Source organism: Sapajus apella, unplaced genomic scaffold, assembly GCF_009761245.1.
Source record: "Sapajus apella isolate SASKATOON/1434 unplaced genomic scaffold, GSC_monkey_1.0 scaffold32, whole genome shotgun sequence".
Lineage (NCBI taxonomy): Eukaryota > Metazoa > Chordata > Mammalia > Primates > Cebidae > Sapajus > Sapajus apella.
In genome coordinates this window covers 1775845-1791632 of record NW_022436972.1, presented here as the reverse complement: position 1 = coordinate 1791632, position 15788 = coordinate 1775845, and the positions used below count along the sequence as shown (strand labels likewise).

The 15788-nt window shown below is 44.5% G+C and overlaps 1 protein-coding gene across 3 annotated transcripts in view; it reads left to right on the top strand.

Moving 5' to 3' along the window:
* Positions 1–13649, top strand: part of FLT3 (fms related receptor tyrosine kinase 3) — a 134823-nt gene extending 121174 nt beyond the window's left edge. For 2 of the 3 annotated variants that reach the window (XM_032294388.1, XM_032294387.1), the window contains 4 exons: positions 1707–1818; positions 2165–2264; positions 2896–3001; positions 13082–13649. In XM_032294388.1, the coding sequence (XP_032150279.1) occupies positions 1707–1818; positions 2165–2264; positions 2896–3001; positions 13082–13204 (441 nt within the window). In that variant the 3' untranslated portion in view covers positions 13205–13649. Of the gene's footprint in view, positions 1–1706; positions 1819–2164; positions 2265–2895; positions 3002–5881; positions 5960–13081 lie in introns of those variants that run through there. The other variant, XM_032294389.1, reaches the window with a different exon arrangement.
* Positions 13650–15788: the final 2139 nt, after the last annotated feature.

Genomic DNA, 15788 nt, shown 5'->3' with positions numbered 1-15788 from the left:
ACAGAAAAGCAACCTGCTCATGATTACACAGCATGTGGACTTGATCATGAATAGTCTAGCCCTGAGTCGGTGCTAACCACCATGTTATAGTGTTTCCCATAAGGGTTATGCACTTACCTCATAGCGTTGATGTGGGAAAAAACCAATAAAACCAACGTGAAAGCACCTTGTCCACGGTAAACATCCAGTGTATGTGAAAAGTCAAATTAAACTCTATTCCCACTAGAATCAAATCATCATTTAGTTGATTTATGCTCTGCTCCTAGTCATCATAGACTGCGCATATGTGGTCATTCAGTTTCTACCCTACCAGCGGGTTGTCTCTTATGTGGGAAAGTGAATTCCATTTGGAACCACAATTAATTTCTTTATTTAATCAAATTAACCGGACTAGCCTGCTTGAATCACTAGCTCATCAGTTTGCATAGGATTTAAAAGAGGGTTTACTTGTCAGATTAAGCATGTGCTGATTAAACATGTGCTGTGAAGGGCTCCCCAACTCACGAAAAAGAAAATCAATGTGAAGCTCTACCCCGGTCACCTACCCATCTTGTGTCTTGATTCTAATCTGAGACTATACTAAGTCAAAACCCCCTTTCATGCTAGTGGAAATTATTAAGGCCACAGAAGCCAGACTGGTATCATTTCTGCAAGTGATGACGTGGGCTCCCCTCCTGACATTCTTGTGGACGCCATTTCCACTAAAAGTCTTCCAAGATGCTTTTTTTTTTTTAAGACTGTCTCGCTCTGTTGCCACGCGCCAGGCTGGAGTGCAGTGGCGCAATCTTGGCTCACTGCAATCTCTGCCTCCTGAGTTCAAGCAGTTCTCCTGCCTCAGCCTCCCTAGTAGCTGGGACAACAGGTGCACGCCACCACGCCCAGCTAATTTTTGTATTTTTTAGTAGAGGCGGGGTTTCACCATGTTGGCCAGGATGGTCTCGAGCTGTTGACCTCGTGATCCGCCCACTTTGGCCTCCCAAAGTGCTCGGATTACAGGCGTGAGCCACTGCACTCAGCCCCAAGAAAGGCTTTAACAGAAGATCTTATTAATTCACTAGTACCCACTTGCCCCTAGGCAACTGACTGGCATTCCTTAATGGAAAGTACATCTTTCCATTGGACGGATGGAAAGTTAAACTTACCCATTCCAAGCACAAGCCTTTGTTCAAGAGGAGTTGTAAAGAAATATGCCTTGTGTTTTCAGCTACTGTTACTAGAATGTTAATTCGAAAGTGAAAATCTTCCACTTGAGGAATGTGATTTTCATGTGATTTTCTCAATAAGGCATTAAGTGTGGCCTTAGGAAGATGATGCATTTATTCTTTTTTTTTTTTTTTTTTTGAGACGGAGCTTCGCTCTTTATACCCAGGCTGGAGTGCAATGGTGTGATCTCAGCTCACCGCAACCTCCGCGTCCTGGGTTCAAGCAATTCTCCTGCCTCAGCCTCCTGAGTAGCTGGGACTACAGGGTTGTGCCACCATACCCAGCTAATTTTTGTATTTTTAGTAGAGATAGGCTTTCACCGTATTGACCAGGATGGTCTCGATCTCTTGACCTCGTGATCCACCTGCTTCGGCCTCCCAAAGGGCTGTGATTATAGGCATGAGCCACCTTGCCCTGCCTGCATTTCATCTTAATACAAGATAAAAGAAGCCATGTCTGTATGTGGAAAATTCACCATCTTATCTCCTCTGGGTTTTCCACAGGCCCGTCTGCCTGTAAAATGGATGGCCCCTGAAAGCCTGTTTGAAGGGATCTATACCATTAAGAGTGATGTCTGGTCATACGGAATATTACTCTGGGAAATCTTCTCACTTGGTATGTTGGGGCACTGCCGGCCTCCCTTGGCTCTGGGCTTTGCATGCTCTGCTCTCTTGGGGTTCCCCTTCTCCCCTCTGCTGACCCATCCAACACTGATGGGTCTTACTGGTATTGCAGCCTGTGACTTTATGTTTATTTCCTGGTGTCCTTTGGCCTGTCTTCCTCATTGGTTTATAACCTGCTTGAGAACGTGAGCTGTGACTTGTTTTTCCCAGCTGTAGCCCATGTGACTGCAACAGTGTCTGGCACATGGCAGCTCTCAATATATGTTTGTTAATTGAATGAATCAATAAACAAATGAAGAAATGGATGAATGGCTACACGTGGCTAATGTTTTCCTCAGGTGTGAATCCTTACCCTGGCATTCCGGTTGATGCTAACTTCTACAGACTGATTCGAAATGGATTTAAGATGGATCAGCCATTTTATGCTACGGAAGAAATGTAAGTTCAAATTCAGACTGTAATTTGGTTGAAATAAGAAATTTAGTCTGTCTACTTCCAAACGCATGACCAAAAATAGTCAAAATTCCTAATGCAAAGTTTACATGATTCCTTTTTCTAAAATAGAGTGGGGTCTTGCTGCGTTGGCCAGGTTGGTCTAAAACTCCTGGCTTCAAGCAATCCTCCTGCCTCAGCCTCCTGAAGTGCTGGGATTACACGTGTAAGCCACCACATCCGGCTGTCTGATTCCATTTTAAAAAGAAAAAGAAACTCTTCCTTTTCGTTTTAAGAGTTTCTGAACAAAGCTGAACCTTTCCTGTTCTCAGAGGCACCTGCTTCCAGGTTTTAATTCCTTTTAAATCCATGAAGGTGATTTGATTCCATTCAGTACATCACATTTCTTTAAATGCATTTCTGCCCATCATCTGATTTCTCCTTTCTGATACGAATTCAAAATCTGGGTAGAGGGCCTGCCACACAAAAACAAAAACAAAAACAAAACAAAACCAAAAAAAACATGCTGTAAATACGTAGCTCCACTGGAATAAAGGGTGCTTTATTATATGGAAAACGATCCATTTTGCTTCATTCAGACTTCTTCATGTGGTTCCTTGTTCTATTGCTTTTACAGATACTTTATAATGCAATCCTGCTGGGCTTTTGACTCAAGGAAACGGCCATCCTTCCCTAATTTGACTTCATTTTTAGGATGTCAGCTGGCAGATGCAGAAGAAGCGGTATGTAGCAGCCAGGACTTTATAAAGCTTTATAAAGGAAATTGGTAAATTAAAACACGTGTTGCTGACTTCCTGAGAACAAAAGGTACCAAGTTGTCTTTCTCATTGTGGTTTTTCTTGGTTGTCTTTTCAAAACTGTATGGGATAAGACTATATTTATTTATTTAGACAGGGTCTCACTCTGTGGCTCAGGCTAGAGTGTATGGTGTGATCATGGCTCACTGCAGCCTCAACCTCCCAAGCTCAAGCAATCCTCCAGCCATAGCCTCCCAAGTAGGTGGGACCATGGAAAAGCACCACCATACCAGGCTAATTTTTAAATCTTTTGTAGAGATAGGGCATCATTGTGTTGCCCAGGCTGGTCTTGAACTCCTGGGCTCAAGCCATTCTCCCACCTCAGCCTCCCAAAGTGCTGGGATCACAGTGGCATGAGCCAGTGTGCCTGCCCTAAGATATATTTATTGATAAAAATGTATTTAGGCTGGTCCCTTTGGCTCACGCCTGTAATCTCAGCACTTTGAGAGGCCGAGGCGGGTGGATCACAAGGTTAGGAGTTCAAGACCAGCCCGGCCAAGTTGGTGAAACCCCATCTCTACTAAAAATACAAAAATTAGCTGGACAAAGTGGCAGGTGCCTATAATCCTAGCTACTTGAGAGGCTAAGGCAGGAGAATAGCTTAAACCCAGAGCCAGAGGTTGCAGTGAGCTGAGATTGTGCCACTGCACTCCAGCCTGGACAACAGAGTGACACTTTGTCTCAAAAAAAAAAGTTTTTAGGAAAAAAAAAAACCTTTCCTGATTTCAGCTAAATGATTGATAAATTAAAAGCTCCTAAGTATTCAGTGCAGTGAAGTAGACAACTAAATAAAACTAAATAAAAATAGACCAGGCATGTTGGCTCACGCCTGTAATCCCAGCACATGGGAGACTGAGGTGGGCAGATCACAAGGTCAGGAGTTCGAGACCAGCCTAGCCAACATGGTGAAACCCCCATCTGTACTAAAAATACAAAAATTAGCCGGGTGTGGTGGCACACACCTGTAGTCCCAGGCTACTCAGGAGGCTGAGGCAGGAGAATCACTTGAACTCAGGAGGCGGAGGTTGCAGTGAGCTGAGATTGTGCCGCCACTGCACTCCAGCCTGGGCAACAGAGTGAGACTCTGTCCAAAAACAAACAAACAAACAAGAAACAACTAAATAAAAATAATCCCTGGCCTCCAGAAGCCACTAGCCCTTTCTTAGGAAGCATGAGTGTGGAAAAATCGTGTGACCTAATCACGCTATATGGTAGCAGGGAAACAGCACTGAACTGGAGTTCCGAGGGTTGAATACCAGCTCTACTGCTCCGCCTCCCAGTTGTGTCCATTATGGCAAATCACTACTTCTCTGAGCTTCAGTTTTTTCACCTGTAAAATGGGTTGTTAAGTTAGATTATCTCTGTGTTTTGGGAACTCGGAATTTCTTTGCTAATGCTTTCCCCATCAACACCACCACCCGGTGTAGTGAAAAGAGTCATTTCCAGATGAAGTAAATAAAGGAGAGAACCTTGAGCTCCCAATACTGAGGTTTGAATCTTGGCTCCATCATTTACTTGACAAGTCACTTAATCTTTTGGGAAGTCTCCGTCTCAGTTTCTTTACCTGAAATTTGTAATTGACAAATCTCACCTCATGGAGTTGTAAGGAGTAAATAAGGTGATATAAGTGAAAAGAGCTCACGCATACTGGGCACTTAGTATTTACTCAATAAAATGCTAGTTAAATATAAATCTGAGTTCTAAATGGGTTATCTGTCCTCCTTCCTAAATTGTTAAAGAGTCCATTTTCAGTTCTCTATTGTCTACATAGACCTGGGCAGTGTGTCCTTTCCTCCTGCTGTGATTTCTTTGAAAATTACATAGAAAGTTGGTTATTGTCAGAGAATTAGGTCAAAAGTTTGGAGGAAATGGAAACTCCCCAACAGACTCATAGCCTATTGCACAGATACCTATAAACAGTTAACGACACTATAAGGTAAACTGAGAGAAGACTTATAGAACGAAACAGAAAGTGAGCTGGCAAAGAAAGAGTATATATGTATATGTGTATCTTTCTGTCCCCATTTTTTTTGAGACAGGGTCTTGCTCTGTCATCCGGGCTGGAGTGCAGTGGCATGATCTCAGCTCACTGCAGCCTCTCTGCTGTGGGCTCAAGCAATCCTCCCACCTCAGCCTCCCCAGTAGCTGGGACCACAGGTGCACACCACCAGGCCCAGCTATTTTTTTTGTATTTTTCATAGAGACGGGCTCTCACTATGTTGCCCAGGCTGCTCTCAAACTCCTGAGCTCAAGTGGTTCACCTGCCTCAGCCTCCCAAAGGGCTGGGATTACAGGCATGAGCCACCGTGCCCAGCTAAGAGAGGACTGGTTGATGTTACTCATTGCATAGTTGGGCGTGGATTTGTACTGATCTTATTTGAGCTGGATGTGAGGACTAAATAGCATCTTGGCTGCTGGAGAGTAGAGGGTGAGCAGCATATTCCAGGATGAATGAATCATATAAATAAAAGTCCAAAGTTGAGAATGTGGAGTGGCAAGTAAACGGCTGTACCTAACATACAGGGAGAATGCGGGAATAGAGAGGAAAACACAAGTGTGAAGGCCGTGTGGCCAGGATGGAGGGTTCAGGACCACGTGGGTCTTGGTTGGAGGTTCTCTTTTCATGTCCCATACCCACAGGATATCCGGATCCGCTTCCTTCTGTTCAGGGGACCTGTCAGGTATCAGGAACTGTTGAATGGCAACATATCCATGCATGGTTAATTAGTTGAGGGAATCCATGCTTTGGGACAGACAGTTCACCAATTTTTTTCTCCCAATCCCTTCCACTCTTCCTGACCCTAGGTGACCAGTGTCAGAAGCACCCAGAGAAAATGGTAGCTCCTTTAAGCAGATTAGAAAACAGATCCCCATGGCCAGGCATGTTGGCTCACACATGTAATCCTAGCACTTTGGGAGGCTGAGGTGAGCGGATCACTTGAGGTCAGGAGTTCCAGACCAGCCTGGCCAACATGGCGAAACCCCATCTCTAGTAAAAACAAAAAATTAGCCAGGCGTGGTGGTGCATTCCTGTAGTCCCAGCTACTTTGGAGGCTGAGGCAGCAGAATTGCTTGAACGTGGGAGGTGGAGGTTGCAGTGAGCTGAGATGGCGCCACTACACTCCAGCCTGGGTGACACAGTAAAACTCTTTCTCAAAAAAGAAAGAAAGAAAGAAAGAAAAAGAGACAAAGAAAGAGAGAAAGAGGGAAAGAGAGAGAGAAAGAGGAAAAGAGAGAGAAAGAAAAAGAGAGAAAAAAGGAAAGAAAGAAGAAAAGGAAAAAAGGAAAGAAAAGAGAAAGAAAAAGGAAGAAGGAAGGGAGGGAGGGAGGAAAAGAAAGAGAGAAGGAAGGCTCCCCTCTGGATGGGAGGAATACAAAGAGGAGCCCTTACTCATGGCTCCTGCAGCCTGCCCCAGTCTGAGCCAGTCTGAAGGAGAGGAGCTCGAAGTGGGTCTCAGCCGCCGTGCCCACTCTGCTGGGCACTTTGGTTGGTGCAAAGCACAACCCACACAGCCACACAGGCAGTCCTGCCCACTCTGTACAATCCTATCTAGTCCCTTGCTTGAAAAACTGGCCTTGTCACCTTCCCCAGGGCGATCTTCCCTGGTACATCTGTGAACACCTTTGTAGAATCTTTGTTTCTTTTCTTTTTAATTTATTTTTTTGAGACAGAGTCTCACTCTGTCACCCAGGCTGGAATGCAGTGGTGTGATCTTGGCTCACTGCAACCTCCACCTCCTGGTTCAAGCAATTCTCGTGTCTCCGCCTCCCAACTAGCTGGGATTACAGGCACCCCCCACCACACCCAGATAATGTATTTTTAGCAGAGATGGGGTTTCACCATGTTTGCCAGGCTGGCCTTGAACTCCTGAGCTCAAGTGATCCACCCACCTCGGCCTCAATGTGCTGGGATTACAGGTGTGAGCCACCGTGCCTTGCCAGAATCTTTGTTTCTGCATCAAGAACTAGGGAAAGTAAAGGACTCTCAGAGAACCAGGGAGAAGGAGTGGGAAATACATGGAGAAAACATCGGTTAAGGCTTTTATGTCTAACCTCAGCACAATGGGGTTAGATCAGGGAAATCACTGATTACATGATTACATACCTAGGCAGTTAGACAATGGTGAACTGATGAAGATTTTTAGGATGGAGAAACATGCTTCAATCTTTAAGAACCAGATCAAATATTCTGTGCTCTGCAAAGCCTCCCTCAATTTCCCTAGTCAGATTTCAGGCTCCTTCTTCTGACTTCCCATAACTTTCAGATATAACTCCATGTGAGACTCAATGCTAGTGTCTGATGACTTTATTTTATGCGTCTCTCTCTGTCGTCACTAGACTTCATTAGTCAGGGCAAAGATTGTTTCCTGTTCATCTGTCCACCCCATGGGGGTAGTGCTTGGCCTGTGATATTAAATAAATGAGTGAAGTCAGTATGAAAGCAAGCTGGAGACCACATCTGTTTGGTTCGTCATTATAGACCCTGTTGCTAGCATGATGCTTAGGGGGTAGAAGGCGCTCTGCAAACATTTCTGGAACGAGGAAGGAAAAGAGCATAAAAGGAAATTTGGAAAAGTGAGGCAGAAGGTGAGATGTCAGGACATCAGTTGAGAGGGGACGGTAGCAGTAGGGATGGGCACGCTGGGGGAGCGCACCAGGCATGGGCCGTGGGCTGACGAAAGTGGGGGGACATGCGTGTCTCCGGTTTCAGAAAAGCCATCTGAACTAACATCATCTCCCCTCTCCTACTCACCCCAATAAATTAGAGGAAATGTGGTGGTTTTTTTAAAAAACAGAAGTGAGACCAGGCGTGGTGGCTGACACTTATAATTCCAGCACTTTGGGAGGCTGAGGCACAAGCATCGATTGAGCTCAGGAGTTCAAGACCAGCCTGGCCAACATGGCGAAACCTCGTCTTTAAAAAAATAAAAATAAAAATAAAAAGATAAAACGAAAATAAAACACAAAATGGCAAGAATCAGTGAGCCTACTTAGGAAAGAGAATCTCAGAACAAATAAAATTGTTATCATATACTGTTAGTGAATGCCACATTCACTAACCTCAGTACAATGTAATAAAAAATCACCCAACCGAAAGAAGCCCCCAAATTTATATACCAAAAATTAAAAATCGGCTGGGTGTGGTGACTCATGCCTGTAATCCTAGCACTTTGGGAGGCAGAGGTGGGAGGATCACCTAAAGTCAGGAGTTCCAGACCAGCCTGGCCAACCTGATGAAACCCCATCTCTACTAAAAATACAAAAATTAGCCAGGTATGGTGGTGGGCACCTGTAATCCCAGCTACTTGGGAGGCTGAGGCATGAGAACTGCTTGAACCCAGGAGGTGGAGGTTGCAGTGAGTCCAGACTGCACCATTGCACTCCAGCCTGGGTGACAAGGGTGAAACTAGGTCTCAAAAAAAAAAAAAAAAAAAAATTAAAAATCATGCTTCTTAAGGAATTCTTTGCTTAAGAAGAAGGGGAAAGAGGGACAAGAAATACAAATGGATATTGCCTATTAAAACCTGTGAGAGTTACCCAAATCCATAATTCTAAATTAATTGATTAGAAAACAAAGAAAAATGAAGATCAATAAGTAATCTTTCTCCTCCTCCCCCTTTTTTTTGAGACCGGTTCTTGCTCTGTCACCCTGGCTGTAATGCAGTGACATGATTATAGCTCACTGCAGCCTCAAACTCCTGGAGTCAACTGATCTTCCCACCTCAGCCTCCTGAGTAGCTTTTTAAAAATTATCTTTTGCAGAGGTGGGGATCTTGCTATGTTGTGCAAGCTAGTCTCAAACTGCCGGCCTCAAGAAATCCTCCTGCCTCACCTCCCAAAGTGCTGGGATTACTCGTGTGAGACACCACACCTAGCATAATTAGTCTTTCAATTCAAGAAGCTAGGGAAAAAACAAAAAATAAATAACAATAAAGAAGAAGGAGGAGAGAGAGAGGAGGAGGAGGAGAATGAACAAAGCAGGAAGAAGGAGTTAATAGAGAGATAGCCAGATTTAATGAAACAGGAAGTAGCAACAACAAAGTAATGGATGATCGGGAAAACCAAAAGTTGTTTCTTTGAATTAATAATGTAATTGCTAGCATTTTTTGAGTATTTAATAATACAGTTTATTAATGTATTAGCCATAATATAATAACTCTTAATCCTCACATGAATCCCCTGAAGTAGGCCCTTTTTATTTTTATTTTTTTGAGACAGAGTTTCACTCTTGTTGTCCAGGCTGGAGTGCAGTGGCTCAATCTTGGCTTACTGCAACCTCTGCCTCCCGGGTTCAAGCAATTCTCCTGCCTCATCCTCTCGAGTAGCTAAGATTACAGGCATGCGCCACAATGCCTGGCTAATTTTGCATTTTTAGTAGAGACAGGGTTTCTCCATGTTGGTCAGGCTGGTCTTGAACTCCTGACCACAGATGACCCACCCACCTCGGCCTCCCAAAGTGCTGGGATTACAGGCATGAGCCACCACACCCAGCAGTAGATTCCACTATTACACCTTTAGCAGACTAGTAAATTCAGGCACAAAGAGGTTAAGTCATTTGCCCAAGGTAACATGGTAAATGTCAGACTTAGGATTTGACTACAGCAGTCTGAGTGTAGTCTATGCTTTATATCAATACTATATATCAACAAAGTATACAAATATACTACTAAAGCTACTATCTTTGAAGTGAATAAGTAAGAAAAAAGAACCTGGGCACGGTGGCTTATGCCTGTGATCTCAGCACTTTGGGAGGCCAAGGTGGGAGGACCCCTTGGGCTCAGAGGTTTGAGACCAGACTGGGCAATATAATGGGACCCCATCTCTACTAAAAATTAAAAAATTAACCAGGTGGGGCCAGATATGGTGTCTCACACGTGTAATCCCAGCACTTTGGGAGGCTGAGGTGGGCGGATCACCTGAGGTCAGGAGTTCCAGACCTGCCTGGCCAACACAGTGAAACCCCATCTCTACTAAAAATACAAAAAGTAGCCGCACATGGTGGTGGCTGTCTGTAATTCCAGCTACTTGGGAGGCTGAGGCAAGAGAATCACACGAACCCGGGAGGCAGAGGTGCCAGTGAGCTGAGATCGTGCCACAGCACTCCAGCCTGGGCGACAGAGTGAGACTGTCTCAACAACAACAGCAACAACAAAGGAAATAAAGGTCCCTTAAAGAAATGGAAAGGTTGCGTGCAGTGGCTCACACCTGTAATCTCAGCTACTCCAGAGGCTGAGGCAGAGAATTGCTTGAACCCAGGAGGCAGAGGTTGCTGTGAGCCGAGATCGTGCCACTGCATTCAGCCTGGTCAACAGAGTGGGACTCTAACTCAAAAAAAAAAAAAAAAAAAAAAAAAAAATCAAAAGCAAAACCAAAAAAGAAATGGAAAAGAGTGATATATTACAACTATACCCAGTAACTAGTTATGGGAGTAGAGAGAGATTGAGGTGTCAGAGATGGTTCTGGAAACTTCTAGACAGTGAGTATGGATGAAAAGCAGATGTTAGTTAATTCAGGTGGAGGACTAGAAGTGTTGTCGGTATTTGTGCTACACAAGCTTCGCGAGATGGTTAGCAATTCAGTGGTAGAGATATACATTTGGATTCAACAGTTCGAACAAATGCTAACTAACTGCTCTGTCTGCTTCACAAAAGGCATGCATAAAGAGCTACTGTTCATCCTTCAAGGTACAAGCAAAGCTGTCATTGTTTTACCCCCAGTTCACAATGGATATATTTTTGGGTGAAAGGATACACACACACACACACACACACACACACACACACACACACAATTTTCTACAAAGAAAAGTGAAGTGTAGGAGGCAGTCTGGACAGTTCACACTAAAACTGTCAAAAAAACAACAGACAAAAAGAAGTAGATAGTAGCAAGGGCTGAGGGAAGGGAGCAAATCTACAAAATTTAAATAGAATGCATGATTCTTAAATCATAAAGTTCTTATAAACAAATACTAATAAAAACATGTATCGCCTTTAGAAAATTTTTTTCTTTTAGAGACAGGGTCTTGCTATGTTGGCCAGGTTGATCTTGAACTCTTGGCCTCAAGCAATCATCCTGCCCTGGCCTCCCACAGTGCAAGGATTATGGACGTGAGCCACCGTGCCCAGCCTGTATAGCCTTCTATGTCTATAAAAGGCAAAGGAAATAGGCAGGCTATTGAAAATGAAAATGAAATGGATATTAAGTCTAGGAAAAAGGCCCAACTTTGCAGACAGTGAAATAGTTAAGGAGATAGAACTTCTTGCTCAGCGAAAGAGAAGAGATGTGAGAGGCTGACATACCCACTGTTCAGAAGGCTCTGGAAAATACAGAGTTCCCAGGCACCATTGGTAGTAGTAGAAATCAATACGACTTTTCTGCAGGGCAGCCTGGCCTTGTGTATCACAGTTCAAGTGTGCATCCTTCATGATCCAGCAATTCCACTTCTCCTGCTTACCCCAAAGTCAGACTAGATCGAGTGTGCATTTTTCAGTTTGTTTTGTATAACCACTTGGTCAAAAGGTTAATGATGATGCGTCAGTACTATGAAACTCTAAGCCGCCATGTAAAAAATAATATGTGGCCATACTTAGTGAATAATGTAAATATGTAACACAGGCAACTTATGAGCAGTATAATAACAATATATTGATAATTCAAAAGTAAGGATCTAAAATAGAATATACAGCCTGAGTCCACAGACACAAAATTGTGTGTGCATAGCAAGCCGTCTATAACAGTGGCTACTTGTCATGATTTGTAGCCTTTTTTCTTTTTTCCTTTTCTCGTTTTTTTTTTTTTTTGAGACGGAGTCTCACTTTGTCACCCAGGCTGAGACTGCAGGCGTGCACCGCCATGCCTGGCAAATTTTTGTATTTTTAGTAGAGACGGGGTTTTACCATGTTGGCCAGGATAATCTTGATGTCCTGACCTCGTGATCCATCTGCCTCAGCCTCCCAAAGTGCTGGGATTATAGGCGTGCGCCACCGCACCCGACCTACAGCCTTTTTCCTATATCTCTTTCTATATTTATTTATTTATTTTTTAGAGACAGGGTTTCTCCACGTTGGTCAGGCTAGTCTCGAACTCCCGACCTCAGGTGATCCACCCGCCTCGGCCTCCCAAAGTGCTGACTTTACAGGCGTGAGCCACTGTGCTCTTTCTGTATTTCTTAAATTATCTATATGAATGCATGTTAACTTCACATTTGGAAAAGGAAAATACATTTCTTTTCATTTCAGAAAAACATTTAAAAGTCATGAAACTCCCAAGGGAAAACTCAAGAATCAGTCCCTTGTGTTAACTGCATAATGAACAAATTTCTTTGTGTGGCCTTTCTCTTTTATGATTTTTCTGCATGGTTTTAGGATTTCTAGAATGACATTTTATATCTAGGAGTAGACTGAATAATGATATAAAATATTTGACTATGACTTGATTTCTCCATTAGTAAAAGGACCAAAATTGCTTTGCTAGTTATATGGAATATCCTTTGAGACCTATGCATAATAAAAGCAATTGTCTACACATGTTTCCTGAAAATCTGTACATCTATTATATACCAATTAAAACATTTTAAAAGTGATGGTCTAGGCCAGGTGCAGTGGCTCACATCTGTAATCGTAGTACTTTGGGAAGCTGGGGCGGTAGGGGATCACTTGAGCCCAGGAGTTTGAGACCAGCCTGGGCAACATAGTGAGACCTCGTCTTTACAAAACATAAAATTAGTGGAATATGGTGTGGCATGACTGTGGTCCCAGCTCTTAGGAGGTTAAGGTGGGAGGATTGCCCAAACCCAGAAAATCAAGACCATGGTGAGCTATGATTGTGCCACTGCACTCCAGTCTGGGCAGCAGAGTGAGACCCTGTCTCAAAAAAATCAATCAAACAAACAAAAAGTAATTCTGTATATAGAACACTTTATTGTTTAAATAGTTTGCAATATGGTTGCCTAACATGTATGTTACACCAGACGGTTATCATGTTCTCTCTCTTTCCCACATTCAGATGTATCAGAACATGGATGGCTGTGTTTCGGAACGTCCTCACACCTACCAAAACAGGCGACCTTTCAGTAGAGAGATGGATTCGGGGCCACTCTCTCCGCAGGCTCAGGTGGAAGATTCATAGAGGAACAATTTAGTCTTAAAGACTTCATCCCTCCACCTATCCCTAACAGGCTGTAGATTACCAAAACAAGATTAATTTCATTACTAAAAGAAAATCTATTATCAACTGCTGCTTCACCAGACTTTTCTCTAGAAGCTGTCTGCATTTACTCTTGTTTTCAAAGGGACTTTTGTAAAATCAAATCATCCTGTCACAAGGCAGGAGGAGCTGATAATGAACTTTACTGGAGCATCGACTTGCATCCAAGGTCTTCTCTGGCCGGCTTGAGTGAATTGGGTACCTGAAGTATAGTATATTCTTGTAAATACATAAAACAAAAGCATTTTTGCTAAAGAGAAGCTAATATCATTTTTTAAAATCTATGTTTTAAAATAATATGTAACTTTTTCAGCTATTTAGTGATATATTTTATGGATGGAAATAAAATTTCTACTATAGAATTGGCCATTATTGAATTATTTACATGGTATAATTAGGGCAGGTCTTAACTGGAGTTCATGAATCCCCTGAAATTGTGCATCCATAGCCACCTACACATTGCTTCCAGAGCACATGTGCTTTTACCCCAAGATATAAGGAATGTGTAGGCAGCTATGGTGTCACAGCCTAAGATGTTTGCAACAACAAGGGTTCGTTATAAACAGCAAGTTTATAAAGAATAGGTATTCTAGCATAAACAGTAATACATCACCTAGACACTTTGGCAGAGTTCCCAGACTCAGGGGCAGTCAGAAGTAACATGAAGGAGTAGTATTTTCAATAAAGTTACTCTTGTCCCCATAGTACCCATTTATTTATTTATTTATTTATTATTTAATGTTTTAGTGACAGGGTCCCACCCTGTCGCCCAAGCTGGAGTGCAGTGGTGAGATCACAACTCACTGCAGCCTCAAACTCCTGGCCTCAAGTGATCTTCGATCACTTCTGAGTAGCTGGGATTTACAAGCACATGCCACCACGCCCAGCTAATTTTTAAATTTTTTTGTAGAGACAGTGTGTTGCTATGTTGTGGAGGCTGGTCACAAACTCTTGGCCTCAAGCAATCCTCTTGCCTCAGCCTCCTAAAGTGCTGGGATTACAGGTGTGAGCCATGGCGCCTGGCTCCCTTCGTTCTTTGAGGCTTAGCACCCTCCATCCTGTAGGGTTATGAACTTGGCTTCTCCCTCACCCCCGCACCTACGCGAGAGGTGCCACCAAATTCTGCCTCTTCATTCTTCTCGACCTCTGTTGTGAGTAGTGGTGAGAACAAGGGATCTGGCACCAGTCAGCCTAGGTCGGAATTCTCTTTCCACCTGGTCTTAGCTGTGTCACCAGGGCCAAGACACTCAACTTCTCTAGTCTCAGTTTCCTTTTCTGGAAAATGAGACTACTAATAGCATCTCTTTTATAGAGTTGCTAGAAGAATTAGATAATTTAAATATATAACGCATGTAGCATAGAAATACAGAATATAAACATATACATCATGTAGATCAATGTCTGGCATCTCAGTGTGACCTAATAGCATCATTTGTGCTTTCCTTTATAATTTTAATCCTTTGCCTAGTACCAGGTAACCATAAACTCCCTTAGATTACCAGTCCTTTTGATGGCAGCAGTGGCCATCTGCAGTGGTCATTGTGAAGATGCCAGCCGTAGCGTGGGAGCTGCAGGGGCTGTGAGCGCTGCGGAGCTGGCGGGAGGCCCGCCCCCCTTTGAGCCGGCAGGCGTGAGCCCCGCCCCCTTTTGAGCAGGCAGGCGGGAGCCCCGCCTCCTTTTGAGACGGCAGGCGGAAGCCCCGCCCCCCCGGGAGCAGCTGCCAGCTGCGGACCCAGGCATTCTCGCGCTCTCAGCTGGGGAAGCCCTCCCTGCCCCCACTGCTCAGAAGAGCCTGCCCTTGCTGTCTGGCCTCTTCCCACTCCCGGTGGCACTCAGATTTTGGAGCAAAGTTGAGGCTGAGCGCGGGTGCTGTGGCCACCCTGCTGCGTGTGTGCACACTCAGGGTGGTGCTGACATGCCAGCCCCTGCCGCCTTGGGCCCCTCTGGATTTTAGGTGCTGACCAGCACAGGAAGGAGGCCAAGCCTGGGCGGAGGGCGACTGGGGGCGGGCCTGCAGGCGCTCCTCAGGAGGAACAGCCTGGGCATCTATGGACGACGTAATTGACGGTAGCAGGAGGCAGACAGGCTCCTGGGCAGAAGGGGTCAGATCTCCGGTGAAGCCCCACCTTCAAGCCAGGGACTGCTTGAAGCATGGGGGCCTGGCTCAGTTCCAGGTGTGGTCCCTGGCAGGAAGTGAGAACTTCTGGTGCTTTTTCTGCTGGCCTATGCACTAATCAGCATGCGCCTCCTCCCTTCTGAAGCCCATTCACCTCTCTGCTGCCCACCCCCCACCCCCCCCCCCCCTCCTCCCCCTACCCCCGTCACTCAGCCAGATTTACAGAGACCTGGGCACAACTTGCCTGTGGAAAGGAGCTACCCACTTTAGGTCTCCTGACAGCTGTTCTGTTGCTCAGTGAAGCTCTTCGCTGCCTTGTTCACCCTCCACATGTCCGGGTACCTCATTCTTCCTGGACACTGGACAAGAACTTGGGACCCACTGATTGGT